At 42.2% G+C, this 14,328-nt stretch overlaps 1 protein-coding gene across 1 annotated transcript in view; it reads right to left on the minus strand.

Annotated features, from left to right (window-relative positions):
• Positions 1–14,328, minus strand: part of JAG1 (jagged canonical Notch ligand 1) — a 36,509-nt gene that overhangs the window by 2,531 nt on the left and 19,650 nt on the right. The window contains exons 6-25 of the mRNA XM_054196469.1: positions 10,570–10,700; positions 10,137–10,256; positions 9,560–9,673; positions 8,906–9,019; positions 7,973–8,086; positions 7,523–7,569; positions 6,821–6,994; positions 6,163–6,313; positions 5,467–5,631; positions 4,868–4,981; positions 4,109–4,222; positions 3,885–3,998; positions 3,644–3,760; positions 3,103–3,130; positions 2,897–2,982; positions 1,954–2,067; positions 1,618–1,727; positions 1,296–1,532; positions 860–991; positions 243–393 (exon numbers count right to left, since the gene is read on the minus strand). Coding sequence (XP_054052444.1) covers positions 243–393; positions 860–991; positions 1,296–1,532; positions 1,618–1,727; positions 1,954–2,067; positions 2,897–2,982; positions 3,103–3,130; positions 3,644–3,760; positions 3,885–3,998; positions 4,109–4,222; positions 4,868–4,981; positions 5,467–5,631; positions 6,163–6,313; positions 6,821–6,994; positions 7,523–7,569; positions 7,973–8,086; positions 8,906–9,019; positions 9,560–9,673; positions 10,137–10,256; positions 10,570–10,700 — 2,447 coding nt within the window. The remainder of the gene's footprint in view (positions 1–242; positions 394–859; positions 992–1,295; positions 1,533–1,617; positions 1,728–1,953; positions 2,068–2,896; positions 2,983–3,102; positions 3,131–3,643; positions 3,761–3,884; positions 3,999–4,108; positions 4,223–4,867; positions 4,982–5,466; positions 5,632–6,162; positions 6,314–6,820; positions 6,995–7,522; positions 7,570–7,972; positions 8,087–8,905; positions 9,020–9,559; positions 9,674–10,136; positions 10,257–10,569; positions 10,701–14,328) is intronic.

The following is a 14,328-nucleotide window of genomic DNA, read 5'->3' on the forward strand; positions in this document are numbered from 1 at the left end:
CCTTTAACAGCTTAGCCCTTTTAGAGCATTTTCAGAACTCTTCATTTTTTTATTTTTTTTATTTTTTTCAAGTACTAAGATCCTGGTGCAAAGCCTCCTTCTTGTTCCCAGTTAACAGGGCCAAAAGGCAGAGGTTCTCAGACTCGCTGCAAACCTCAAGAGTGAGAAAAGCTTCACCTGCTTTGAAAAGCTGCTCTAGTCACGGCCAGCGTACGAGTTTCTGGAGAGAAGGAAAAGCTTACCTGTTTTGTTTTTAACTGGTCGCCGTTGTACTCTGACTTCCGCAACTGCAGCGATCAGCGTGTTGTTACCATCGCGCTTACTGACAAGGTCAATAATCTTATCCGTGATGTCTTTGATTGGGTTTTCATCTTCCCCTATATCTTCTGCAGACTACAGAAGAAGTCATACAATTAATGCCAAATGCCAGATCAGATGCGTGGGTAATCTGCTATTTATAAACTTTCACAATCAGTTAAGGCTCTCAGTAATTTTAATACTTAAAAAAACAAAACACGCAAAAAAACCCTGCTGTGGGCAGAAACCAATGCAGAATTTCTGTCTCCATCTTTAAAAAGAAGACAAAAAATACCCCAAACAAACCCAAAAGCGGTGCTCAAGAGAATACAACAGAAGAATGTTTTACTACCCCTGTTACAGTTGCTACCAGATGGTAGCTTTCAGGTACGCACGTGTAACCAGGATTTCTTCCCTGTTCTTAAAGGGAATTGGGATGGAAACTAAACCACGAGAAGTGCTGACAGAGCCAGGCATTAGGATTTTTATGAAATCCACATGTTGCACACGTATCCAAGCAAACAACTACGAAGACATTTAAAAATATTCCAGGAATACTTACAATAGCAACATGTATTTCATTATTTGCCAAGTGTGAAGGCTCACAGGTAATATAGATGGAATATTCAACAGAAACATTCTTCAGAATATTCAGATTCCTCAATTCACTGCAAATGTGCTCTGTGGTAAGCCCCTGGGGGATACAAAAAAAGGTGTTGGTCTTTTTTAAATATATATGCACACAAACACACAGAATATTTTTTTGCCCCGAAGTAAGAGTTTTCAAGGGAAGAGGAGGTGAAATTCCCTCCAAACCAGCTTTTGTTCTTCTCATTTAGGGTAGAAGTCTGTGTTAATCCTTCTCTACCTTCTGTTTTCTTTGATAATAAGGGAGCATCAGCTTCTACTGTACTTCTACCAGTCAAAACAGTTGTTTCCTGCTGCGGGAAGCAAGCACGCACGTGCCACAGCATGGAGAGCTATGTTCTGCTACTTACCGGTGCCATCATTTCTTTATTAAAGGTAAAGGTGATGTTGGCACAGTTGTCTTGGTAGTAAGAATCAGAATTGCATTTGGTCTTCACGGGCTGCTGATTCGAAGGCCAACATTCCCCCACCGCAGCACAGGGGTGAGTGAAGCAGTGGTCTTCTTTAACAGGAACGCAAGCGTGTCCGGCTGGGCATTCGTTATGACCTTTGGCATGTACAACACAAGGTCGAGGACCACACCAAACCTGGAAGAGAATAAATAGTGATAATTAACTGCCGGTTACAGGACAGAAGACAGTATAACCCACCCAAAACACAGCGCAGCTCTACCTTAGAACAGGTGACTTTCCCGTTCAAACACTGACAGGTATTACAGTCGTCATCCCACTTAGCCCCATCTGGCATCACTCGAACGCTGGTAATGCAAGGCCTTCCTGTAACTGGAGAGAGATTGAACAGAATTATAAACTTAAAATAGGAAAAAAAAAGTGAAAAACCCCCTTTCCTAAATTCATCCAAACTTAGTGGTAAGTTTGCTTCTCCAATAAAGAGACTTGCTTTAAAACAACAACAAATAACACCCCACCACCACCAAAAAAGCCTGTTAACGTGCAATTACACAGATCTTGCCACAACTATTATGACCAGCTGTGACATCTGGAATACCTTCTTGGCATCCTGGACCACTACGACCCGGTGGGCAAATGCAGCGGTACCCATTAATCTCGTCTACACATGTAGCTCCAAAGGCACAGGGTGAAGACTGACATTCATTGATATCTATGATGGGAAGGAGAGGAAATAAAAGAGTTACTCTCTAGCATCCTTCTATTTTGTCAGAAAAAACATGAGAGATTTGCCTACTGGAGCTTTATGTTCATTTTCTAGTGTCTACTCAGAGACAGATTCTTACTAGCAGCACCAGCAAAATCTCAGAGCAAGCTCTTTGAAGTTGCTGCTGTGTGGCACTAAAAGATCAAAACTTGACCCCTATGGCTACTTCAGCGTTTCAAGGGCAAGGATGCATTCCCTCTCGCACAAACACACTTCCTCTCCTTTGACATAGTCCAGTTTTGCCCCCCACTAGATTCTTCAACCGGTGACAACATTAAACCCCTTTCTAGCTGTACTGCTACTAAGAAACTTCTATTTCCATGGCTGTTGTTAAAATAAAATAAAAAAAAAAAGAAAAAAAAAAGACTGTTAGTGTCCTCCTACCTGTAATTATTATTAAATTACAGGGAAGTGCATGCATCACCTCAGGGCTTGTAGGTGGATTATTAATTGACAAGGTTTTTGGCTGGCACGCTTTCATCTCAGGCAGAAACTTATGCCACACAAATACATCTAACTGGGCAGACTATCCGGAAGGGCACTTTGCCCACTCAGATGAACCAAGAGGTTTCGGCTCTAGCTCAATGAACTTTAAGATTTCTTTAATTTTCAGTGCAATTCCTTTCTTCCCCACATCTGCTACAGATCTAGGTAGGGATGCAGAAGACACAGCACATCTATCATTAATCTGATCTACCACTTAATTAAGATGATTGTCTTGCAACAAGAGTCAAGCGAGATGAAAATCACGGCAGAGGGCCATTGAGACACTTACTGATCCTGCAGTCAGGGCCTGCAAAGCCCGGAGCACATTCGCAGCGGTACCAGTTGTCTCCATCCACACAAGTGCCACTATTATAACTATAACGAAAAGTCATTATATATGTTAAAAAAAAACCGCTACAGATGAAAAGAATCTAGAATTCTAAAGCAAAAAAAAAAAAAAAAGCAAAGGATGAAAGATAAACATATTAAACTCACCAGGGATGAGGACTGCAGTCGTTTGTGTCTGCAAAGACAAGACAGACAACATTAAATATGCAAACTTTGGCTAACACAACTCTACTGCCAGTAAAGAATGATCAAAACTTCCCCTAATGCCCAAGTTACACTTAGCTCAACTTTAACAAAAATATGCTCAAATTCTCCACTAAATTGATTCCAGGCTTCTACCACAAAATTTGTTAACTACATTGTGGAACACATGTACACAGGAAGAGATCCTTGTAAAGAATCTAACAAGGAGCGGGGGGAAAGTGGAAGCAGACAGAGCTGCTCGTAGAAAAAGAATGTGGGACAAAACAAGACGACATCTGTCTCCACTTAGCTCATTTGCAACTTTCTCATGCCCAGGTCAAGGCTCTATCACATAAAGTCATTAAAAACAAAGATTCAGGTGATGCTAAAGCCTACATCAAACAAGCTTTCCCTTCTGGTTTCAATCTCGACTCCAGGGGCGACAGGATGAGCCAATGTTCTCATCATGCAACACTCTGGAAAAGTTCAAGCAGAGACGACTTACTCTGGGTGCACGTGGGTCCTTCCCAGCCCTCCTTGCAGACGCAAGTAAAAGAATCCCCGCTGACCACGCAGGTACCACCGTTATGACAGGGGTTTGGCAGGCAGCTGCTGTTCCTTGCTGTAACAGAAACAAGATTTGCCGCTAAGTTGTTAGAAAGCTGCCAAGAGCGAGCCAAGAGGAAAAACTGAGGTCACAGATTCAGCGCTGCATCTGCTTCCTGGCGATTATACGGGGTATTTACCTATATTACAAGTGGCTCCTTCCCATCCTGCAGGACACATGCACTTGAAAGTGTCCCCCTCGTCATAACACGTTCCTCCGTTGTTGCACGTTGCCTCATCGCACTGGCTGTCACCTGTGAAGAACCCAAACTACCCTTAATATCAGGGCTTTCATAATGCAATGCAACAAGTTTAAGCAGCCTAACAGAGCACGCCTGTTATGTTTTGGAAATGCTGAACTTACGGGAGTGGCAGGTTTTTCCTTTCCACCCATTTTTACATTCACAGAAGAAGTCGTTGACCAAGTCTCGGCAAGTTCCTCCATTGTGGCAAGGGTTTTTACTGCAGTCATTAATATCTAGATACGTTAAGGAGAGAAAACGAGCTAAGCAGTGTTTACAGAACTGACACACACTTAATGCTTGAAAGGTGCATGTCCTGTCCCTAATTTCGGCCTGTGTTTCAATCATGGATTAAACACTTAAGTCAGTATTTTAAAGCTTTAAGCGCTGTCACAGAGATGAAGAATATTCCACCAGTTTATTTTCATTTTGTTTGGCATCTTCTTTCAGTAAACAAGAAGTGCAAAGGCCTGTTACATAAACTACCCTACCAGTCAGGGGATAGGAGCTGAGTGCTCACTCCTCCCCTGTTCCCGAGACCGACAAAATACAAGTGTGATGTGCAGATGTGCCGTTCTTAAAGTGCTGTGTACTAACGCTAAGGGTTTCTTACAGGAAGTTACCCAAAGGGTAGAGCAGAAAATTGAACAGGAGGAGAGCCAGGTTCTACTTCCAGTCCAGCTTCCTAATTTGTGTTTAGTTCCTATTCAAAAGCCCGGGACTCAGTGGAAAAAAAGGTGACACCTTGTCCTCTGCGGCCTTTGCAGCAGAGTTTATGTTGAATTGGCATTGGTCACTGTCCTCTTAAAGACAGCACAGGCCATCCCTTCCTGATGTATTTCCAGGAGATCTTTCTGCGTGCTGAAGAACGGTTAACTTACTTGTTTCACAATATGTTCCTTCCCATCCATCACTACAAATACATTTGTAGGAGTTGATGCCATCGATACAAGTGCCACCATTTTTACAGGGGTTGCTCTCGCAGTCATTAATATCTGCAACAGTTTGGGGGGGGGGGGGGAGGTGGGGAGAAAGGAGAAAAAGATTAAATCAAACTAGAAGTATCATCTTGCTATTGCAGACTGTTTTGAGAGGAAGGGTTATAAGCAAGATGAGAAATAGCTGAAAAACAGCGCACAAAGTGATGAGCCTGTCACTCAACAACTACTATTAAAAAAAAAATAAAAATCAGGAGTCCTTAAGATCCGTGTTAAACCCCACTATTAACTACCTCAGATCTTGTATACATAAGGTTTTTAAAAACATACAATTCAAGGCCAGAAGGTTCATTACTGTGAACTTTCCCCAAGGCCTAGCAAATTCCAATCTGCCTCACCCAAGCAGGATATGAAAACTTAAAGCAGTTCCAAGGTTCACCGTGTTACAAGAAAGAAACCTTAAAGCGGTCTGGGGGGAAAGGATGGAATCTTATTCCAAAAAGAGCAGGGGACAGCAAAACATTTTCTCTCTTATCTCTTACTCTCGTGACAGTAGGTGCCAGTGAATCCTTTGTTGCATTCACAGGTGAATTTTCCACCTGCTTGGCTCTTGCATTTTCCATGAGGACCACAGACGTTTGAAGAAATATAACGAACTCCTTCCGGTGTGCTGTTAGAAGCTACTGCCACGGTACAGCTGTCTATTACTGTAGAAAAAGCACAGACCCGCGTGAGTATTGCCCATTCTACTTGATTTCTTAAGCTAAGAGCAACATTTTATTTTAACTTTAATTAATCCAGTAATGGACATTTAAGAAGACAGGCGTATCATAAAATCATTCAGGTTGGAAAATGACCTTTAAGATCACCGACTCCAACCGCAAACCACAACAGCGCCAAATAAGCTTGCTGCTTTAAAGTAAAAGGACTGTACCAAGTGTTTGCGCATCAAATAATCACAGCATCTTATCTGAAGATTGCTGGACCACATTTGTGGCCAGCAAGGCAGGTTATTTGCTACCTGTGTTTTGTGCCCACGTTGACATAAGACTGTCTCATATTTACAAATAGTACTCATCTCCTACAAACAGAGGCACGAGGCACAGGGCAAAATTCAGGCTCTTTACACAAAGGCTGCTCCACTGACTAACACCATTGGAGCTGCGTTGTGGCTTCAGCCAGGGGAGGGGCAGAAACTGTTGTCAGTCATTCCCGTTCACCTGCAAGGTAACACACACCTTCACAAGGAGTTGTGCGGCAGTGATCTTTCAGGTGGGAGCAGTTCTTCCCTTCGTAATCTTCAGGGCAGTTACAGAAATAGTCCATAGCAAGATTGAAGCACTGGGCACCATTCTGGCAAGGATTTGGCTCGCAATAATCTATGTCCAGCTGTAAGTAGTGCAGAGAGAAAAGGGAAATAAAAAGGGGGGGGGGGGGGGAAGAGAGGGAGAAGGCTGAGTGAAACAGAAGTTTTATCTTAGCTTTCCCTCACTACAACAGGCAGACATTGTGGAATCTGACCTTTTTATCTGCTGCCTCAATGAATTGTTCATAATGCTCAGAGTTTAGTGAGACTTGCAACTATTTCAGCAGACACCGCTCTTGATATTTAACAGCCACTGAAAGTTAATCGTTAGCGCGCAACAAAACCCGACACGCAAATGCTTGCGGTCTGTTTAACAAAAAGAATCCTCAGCAGCCCGTGAGGGTTTTTCGTTGGTTTCTTTTTTTCCCCCCCAATATATATTAATCAAGCACTTTCTTGGCAGACTGACAGCGATATCAAGTACAACTTTATACTATGGTTCACTGGATGCAAGGCATTCGGTGTACAGATCCTGAGTGCTGGTAGAAACACCGCCGGCTGAGGGCCTGCCTTTCACCCATGCTTCTTACCTGACAGAGGTTTCCTGAGAAACCAGCGGGACACAGACATTGGAATCCATTGATTTCATCCTGGCAGTGACCCCCATTCATGCAAGGGTTACTTGCACATTCATTGATGTCTTTCTCACAGTGATCTCCTGCATAGCCAGGTGAACAGATACACCGATAACCATTAACCAAGTCCTGGGAAGGAACAAGAAAGTTTAGAGTTAAGGGGTTTTTTTCCTCCCTTTTGATACATTCTTATTAAAGAAAAAAAAAAAAGAGAAAGGTGACAGTCCAAAAAAAAAAAAAAATAATCCTCTTACTATATCCAATACCAACATAAGAAACTAGCTCAAATTAAAACAAGGCAAGAATATTTAGGGGGAAAAATACACACAGACACACCAGTACTGGCTTACGTTCTTAATTTCCACGCAGGATACATTAATCCACGTTTTGAAGTGGAGTATCTACATTTACAGTAGGTAGTTTGCACAAAAACCAGCCCATTCACTGGTGACACCGGCAGTGAAAATGAGTCATTTATTGCAGTTATATTTTTTACCCCGACGTGCTGTAGCATGATACAGCCCCTCCTCCCAACTCAACGAAATGACAATTTATACCAGCTAATTGCTATTTTCCACACTATTTGTGTGTAGACTCGAATGTTTTCATTACTGTTGCAAGTCTCACGGAAACCAAAATAAAACAAGAATGGCTTACCCGACAGGATCCTCCATTCTGACATTGTCCACGACAGTCGTTAATATCTGTAATAAAATTAGCATGGTTAGAAGGCAAAAATATATTTACACTAGATACAGAGTTCAAGTCTCTCTGAAACTGCAGCTAGATAAACCTTTTGTCAAGTTTCCTGCATGCCTTCCTTGAGATAAGGTGGTTATAATGGGTGGGAACCTTTCGTGATTCTTCTACTAGTGGCAGTGAAACTTCACATCATTGTTTTAGTCCCTTTATCAGAATATAGCTATGTTATGGGCTAATGAGTTTGATAAAAAAGTGTATTTTCATTCCACACCAACTACTCCCTTTCTAAAAACATCAACCGCTGGGATTCCGCCTGATACTTAAATCTGAGCTTAGAACTCAGTGGCATAAATACATGTACACACACGATCGGCCTTTGATAAGCCCAAGGATACGGACACTTACTTATATCACAGTTGTGGCCAGACCAGCCAGTAATGCAGTCGCAATAGTAGCTGCCAATCAGGTTCCTGCAGGAGTTGGCATTGACACAGGGTTTGCCCTCACATTCATTCGCATCTGAAAAAAAAACCAACGTGAATGGCCAAACGCAGGGCTTGTAGGGCAAGGGACGGGGGGAAGCCTACAGCTGGTTTTCACAGCAATAATCAGCAGTTCATTCAGATCTAAGAGGAACTTGTAATATACAGCATGGATTAGCGTGACTTGAACAAACAAAAGTTAATCATACATCAGTCTCTTTCAATTTCTCTGCAATTAGAACATACAGGCTACGCTAATTATTTGATAATTACACAGCCACTCATTAAGCGCAACTTTCACCCCCCCCCCTCCACACACATCTCAAGGGAGCATTTTGAAGGAGGAGGTGCTACAGCCTGGTCATTGGGATTAGCGTGGTGTGTAAAGAATGCAGACAGCTCATTCTTCATGAGATCATCCACATTTTGGAACCCAGCTGTGAACTCCTTGGTCTGGAGGAGTTGACATGGCTGAAGAGATACAGCAACTTTCTCACAGGCTAAAGGAAGAAATAGATGTGGGGGTGGGACTGGAAGGCATACACATGCACCCTCTCCACTTCATTTATGGTTTAAAGTATGTCTGTTTGGCTTAGTTAACTATTTCCTTCAACTGCATCAGCAAAACAACGACAGAAGGAAGCCATTCTCTGCTTAGAGACTGTCCTAGACCCCAGTCCTGCAAACACCAGCACTTAATGCTCTCAGTGTGCCAGAATACATCCATAGGCTTCGGAATCATCAACATGCCTAACACAAAGGGCACAACCGCCCTTGCCTGCTGCACTGTGATCCCTCTCGCACTTATCTTCCGCCGCCCAGAGCGACACTGGATGAAGAGAAAAGCAGTTCTCACCTAGCTGGCAAGTTTTGCCAGTCCACTGAGGTGGGCAAACACACTTAAATCCATCAACTAGATCTTGGCAAGTTCCTCCATGACCACAGGGATTTGGAGAACAATCATCAATATCTGTAAGGGAAAGTAAGGAGAGGCTTAGCTGCGTTCCCAAACAGGCAGTGTCAGTAACTGAGAAATTTGATTTGCTGCTACTAGGATTTGCCCCGAGGAACAGAAAGACAACAGGACCTCTGCTTGGAATTTCTAGGTCTACTCTGATTTCAGCAAAAGTCGCCTTTAAAAAATAATAGTAGCGTGAAAGGGGGTTCAAAGCACAGGGGAAGCAGTTTACACCCATGGCCTTTTTGCAAGTGGAAGTCAGATTTTGATCCAGCAAGTCTCTCAAAACGGTATTTTAACAAACTTGCCAGAATGCTACGAAAATTCAGTGTCCTGCTTCTTTCAAGAAGCCTTTGGCCATTCTGTCCCTTTGCATTTAACAAAAACCTTGGCATGAAGAAGAGCATGCACCACGGTATAAATGGCTGCCAAGAACCAACACTAAAGCTGGGAAAGGTTAAGCAGGCTGCCCTGTAAGTTTATCAGGGATTAGAAAGACTGATCTAAAGCAGCAAACTAGCACATTTTAAATTCAATTTTGAAAGGACTTACTGTCAGTGCAAGTTGGTCCAGCCCAGCCAGGCGCACACACACATTCAAATCCTGTAGACGTCTCTAAGCAGCTTCCTCCGTTGTGACAAGGATCAGAGAGGCAGGCGTGCTCCGCTGCACCGGGACAGAAGGACATCACGGTAGAGACTATAGCAATATCACCAGAAGCCACCCCCTGCTCCCTCCACGCGCTTCTACTCTGGACACACCATCATTACTCTTGATGTATTGCACTCCTGCGAGAGCTGTGGATCAAAAAGCTACTAGCCAGCAGGAAGTCATCTTCTGTGCTAAAAACTCATTAATGCATCGACTTGCACCTGTTTGAGGCAGAGCCAGACAAGGTAACTTGCAGTGATCTCTCCGGTGAGCAGAAGGCTGATGTTCAAAGATATCAGCTGTTCATGAAGAAGCATGAACAAGCAAGTCTTGGATCTTTATAGCCAGCTCTGACATCATAATTAATGTTAGAAATTGACTTTTCCCCAACCTCATAAAACATATCCCAAACCAGCCACTAAAAGCTGGCAAGAATTAACTGCCAAGTGGCGGCTCAGTGGCTGCATCAAACACTTACCAATTTCACAGTTCTGTCCCGAGTAGCCCTCAGGGCAGGAACATTGGTATTTATCAGGGCCAGTGTTGCTGCAGGTACCACCATTCAAACAGGGTGGGTGGGTTCCACAGTAGTTCAGATCTGCAAGAGGTGAGGAGCATTAACGCCACGGTTGAGAAAGAACAGAAACATCACCATGTGCACGCTTTGTTCCATTATTCTACAGCCTTTCCAGGATACATCCGCACACAAGAGTAGGAGAGGGAGAAATTAAGCACATATGCTAACAACGCCAGAACAGCAGAGGAGACAACACTAAGTAGCTGAAGGACAAAAAACTCCCACCATGTTTCAAGAGGCCGAATTACTCAGTCTCGGATACACTCTCTTCTTGCTAAGTCTGCCAGCGTTAAAATTCAAGTGTTACAGTTGGCTCTCCGTAAGATTAGCATACCTTTGTCACAGAGCTGACCACCCCAGTTGGTTTCACAGAGGCATTGCCATGGTTCAATGCAAGTGCCATGGACACATCCTGGGTGTGGAATGCACTTATCACAGTACTGGCCTTGCCATCCATACTGACACCTTCGTTTAAGGAAGAAAAAAAAAAAAAGAAAAAGAAAAATCAGAACAGGGAAACAAACCCCAACCCCGTTCAAATTGCTCTGTGGACATCGAGTGTGGCGCTCCAAAGCTTGGAGAAAGACTGGGGAGGTGAGGGAGATGGGCAGGACGAGGGGAGGGGAGAAGCTATTCAAGGTTTGTTTGATGGTTTCTTGTAAACAAACATTTTAGTAGTTTTGCCAAGGTCTCCATAGCCAGCCTCCTGACAAAAGAATAACTGTTCTGAGAGAACCAGCATGAGGCCATTCAGCACAATAATACTCTTTTGGAGCCTCATACAAATGTGGCAGAGAGGGTGGGTGTGCACTTACAAATCAATCTCTGGACTTTGACAGGGTGCTTTATAAATTGAAGGGGGGGAAGAAAAAGTCAGTGGAAACAATAATTATCCAGAAATCCTCATGAATACAGGGTTCCAGGCATTTCAGCCACGCTGGCTTTGCAGGAAGACAAACAAAACCATAAAACCCAACTCTGAGCCCTCAGCAAGGCAGCGGCAAAGCATTAGGAGTTCTCCGCTCTATCGGAAGCTAACCTTATTCTGAATTAGAAGATGTAAGAGCAAGTATGGACTGGGCCACAGTCAGAGATGAAAGAAAACAGCACGCATCAGGATTTTACACGTGTTCCAAGAAGATCAGTTGTCAGTGTCTTTCAGAGTTTGATTTATGCTAACTTCTTTTCAGGAAATAACTAAAACATATCCAATTCTGAGAAACTTTAATTTCACGTCTGGAGAATGATTTATTATTATTTAAATTATTTATTGCTGCTATCAATGAGCTAGCCGAATTCCATACTTAAAAGGAAGATGTTCTTTTAAAGTAAAGCCTCCTTAAGGGAAAGCTCATTTTGGCTTTCATTTAGTTCTCACTAGCAAGGCAGACCAAGGATTCTTCAAATTAAAGTGGATCTATAGATAGAAACAAGGAAAACAAGTTGAAAATGAAAAGCAAGGGTTTGTTGAGGTACTGTATTTCATGAACAGATCCTGAGAGTAATTGATCAGCAGCAATTATGCACTAAGCTGTCACTAAATTATGAAAACAAACCTCATCTGCACAGAAGTCAGCTAAGCTTTCTATTTATAAAACCCCCCACCATTCTTCTACAGGCAATTTCTTCTCATGGGAAAAAGCTAGAAGGATCTATCCACTGGGTAATCTCACACAGCTAGTGGTAAGGCTGACTCCCCTTCTAAAAATCTCAGGTGACAAACCGCATCTTAATTAACTTTTTTTTTTTAATAGCTATTTCAATAGCAGCCTGTTCAAAGTCAATGGGAAATTCTTATTAGTTTGTGTGTTTAAAAAAAAAAAAAAAGCTTATGAAACTTATGTGTCTGTGTGTGCAAAGAACATGAAAGAAAACCAGATCGGGCAAAACAACCTCTCTCTAAAGTAGCTCTTGGAAAATCCTTTTGTATAGGGAATATAATAAGAATGCACAAAAATAAAAATTTAGGAACATACTCTCTTAAGGTGTTGTTGCATTCAAAGCAGCTTGCCTGTGAGCTCGCACACAAGCAAAACTAAGGGACCTCACCTGCAAAACCAGGTATCCAAATTGAGATTTTTACTCTTTTCTGCCAAATCAGAACGGCTGGGTTTTTAAATTTTCTTTAAAGCCAGTGTAAAAAGAAACAAGTAATTAAAAAAAAAAAAACAAAAAAAAACCCAAACACACAACACACACAGAGGAAAAAACCATGAGCTTTAGAGCCAAAGATATGATGTGCTTCAAAGTGTAACAAACAAAATTGGTTAAGGCTATGGGCATTTAAAAAAAAAAAAAGTTAGATACCAATTCCAGAAAAAGATTCATGGTAATAATTCTTGTTTAATAACATGTATGCAGCAGTTTCTCATGAGAAATTTAAAGTTAACTTTCCTTGTATAGTGATTCATGAGTAAATATGGTTTTGTTGGCTCGCCTGCATTAAAAGAAAGTGACTCGCACCAAAAGGGAAAAGGATATTTTAAGAATGTTTGCGAGTTGTCTATTGTACCAGAACCCAGAGCAGTTTCTGCTGGGATGTTATTTTTATACTCTGCTGCATTTGTAACATACAGGCTATATGACTCATCAAAACTTAAAAGAAAATGGAATCTTGTTTCTGTGTTCACTTTAAAGATATTGGTCTAACTTGGCAAGCAGAAGTTATCTGAAAGCACCAGAAGGACAGCATTGTTTCAAGACTATGCAAATCAAGTGTGGGAAAGTTGCACCTTAAGTAAATAAGAGCACTAGTGCATGTCTGGGCAGTGAGTGGGAGGTAAGAGACTTAGAAAGAGAAAGGAAAGAAAAAAAAATAATCTGGAAACAAAGCCTGTTGTTCTGACTAGGAGACAGCAACCCCTACAAGGCATGTTTATTCTGATGACAGAAGCACAAATCACTGGTAGCCTTGACTGATACACTCCTCTCGCCATCTGGCCCCCCGATACTTCCTACCACTTGCTAGGCTTTCTTCTTTTTCTTTTTTTTTAATTAAAAAAAGATTTAGATTTGGTGTTCTGGGGGTTAAACCAGCTTATATCAGTGCTGCTAAATATTAAAATCACGGAGCGTAAGCTACAACAGTCCATCTTGCGGCTTGACTTTCACTTTGCCATGTCTCTTGTGCAGGATGAGAAGTTACTTCCTACCATACTTTCAGAATGTTCCTTGATGATTTTTTTGGTTCTGGTTCGGTTTTGAAGCATAAATTAGAGGGACAGAGAGAAAGAGTGAAGCACTGTGACTATTTCGGCTGACTTCTTATACAATACAGTCTGTCCGACACCCCAGATTTAGTTCTTGTTTGAACTACAGCTTATCTAGAAAGAAAAGCAGCCCGCTTCATGCAAAAGTTTCCAGCAATAGAGAATCCACCAATACGTTTGTTAGGCAGAAAAACTACTTTCCATTCCTTTCAGGCTTCTGAGTTTTATCCGTGAATACCCAAGCTTCACTTTTTACCCTTCCTACAGAGGATCAATATCAACGTTTTGTAACCTCAGAAGCGCTCAGTTCCCTATCGCATGTCAACAGATATAATAAAGGGTTGCATGAAGCAACTTAACAACCAGTTTGTTGATAAAGAATGTCCACATTCAATATCCATTAACCCTCTATTAGTAAGTCAGAAAACTTCCCTCTGCTGTATATTTTGAGGCATTCCAAATATTTAATTGTTGGGTTACGGATAAACTCTGCTTTTCATTGTCTCCTTGCCAGGACAGAATGGGCTTCAAAGCACGGGAGCAAGATTCTGCATTCATCGGAGCCTACTGACAAGATTTCATCCCAGCTATTAACCTCTCAGCACTCGGAGCCTGGCTCACAATGGTAAAGGAACGGAGAGATTTAACTAATCCCATTCTAAAGAATGCTTGACTTTTGCCTACTGATGGAAGAAACCGGGGGGGGGGGGGGGGAGTGGGAGGGAGGAAGGGGGAAAACAGTGAAAAGGAGAAGAGGAGAGAAAAGCCACAGGCTTTTCTGTGTACTTCTGTACTTCAAGCTAGTAGTTGAAAAAGCCTATTAATCAGGCTGTTGGAAAAAAACCCATACCCACAAAACATTTGCACTATTTATGCAGAAACAA

This window comes from Rissa tridactyla, chromosome 3 (assembly GCF_028500815.1).
Source record: "Rissa tridactyla isolate bRisTri1 chromosome 3, bRisTri1.patW.cur.20221130, whole genome shotgun sequence".
Taxonomy (NCBI): Eukaryota; Metazoa; Chordata; class Aves; order Charadriiformes; family Laridae; genus Rissa; species Rissa tridactyla.